The following is a 728-nucleotide window of genomic DNA, read 5'->3' as shown; positions in this document are numbered from 1 at the left end:
AATTCTAAATAATACATTTCAACGTATTTTTCTATTATAATTATAACAACATATAATAATTATATTCCAAATACCTATATTTCTAACATATTTTTCTATTCTAACTATAACCACATATGATAATTATATATTCTAAATGCCTATATTTCTAACAACGGATTTTTCACCCAGATGACGACACCCGCGTGGTTCTGCAAAGCAAGGAAGGGAGTGACTACATTAATGCCAGCTTCGTGCAGGTAAAGTCTGGGTCGTTTACATTAGGCGTGATCCTGGGCTTTTATGGTGCGAAGGAGCCAGGTGAGAATATGAGGCCATTCGTGAGGGACATTCAGTGGGGATGAAAGGCCAGAAGCGGACATTTAGTGAGGATGAAAGACCAGAAAGGAGGGACATTTAGTGGTGTTGAAAGGTCAATTTGAGGGACATTTGGTGGGGATGAAAGCCTTATATAAGGGACTTTCAGTGACGTTACAAGCCATTCAAGAGGGACATTCAGCTTGGATGAAAGGCCAATAGGATGGGCATTCTGTGGGGATACGAGTAATGAAACATCGCTAATCAAACGAGGTGACATTTAAGGGGAGACTAAACGGGACAGTCATATTAAGTAATATTAAAATCACTAGCAGTGTGCATGATTCACCCTTGATTTATTTCTTCAAAAGCTGGAAAAGGAATTTAGTTGGAGGGATACGGGCCTAAGGAATTACGTCACTTCTCCACTG

The 728-nt window shown here is 39.4% G+C and overlaps 1 protein-coding gene across 1 annotated transcript in view; it reads left to right on the top strand.

Moving 5' to 3' along the window:
- Positions 1 to 728, top strand: part of LOC119587387 (receptor-type tyrosine-protein phosphatase S-like) — a gene marked incomplete in the record, with an annotated part of 26,335 nt that overhangs the window by 10,775 nt on the left and 14,832 nt on the right. Inside the window, 1 exon segment of the mRNA XM_037936130.1 lies at positions 172 to 239. Within this exon segment, the coding sequence (XP_037792058.1) occupies positions 172 to 239 (68 nt within the window).

The sequence above is a fragment of the Penaeus monodon genome, chromosome 22 (assembly GCF_015228065.2).
Source record: "Penaeus monodon isolate SGIC_2016 chromosome 22, NSTDA_Pmon_1, whole genome shotgun sequence".
Lineage (NCBI taxonomy): Eukaryota > Metazoa > Arthropoda > Malacostraca > Decapoda > Penaeidae > Penaeus > Penaeus monodon.
Note: the sequence above shows the minus strand (reverse complement) of the source record. Positions and strands in the feature narration are given on the sequence as shown.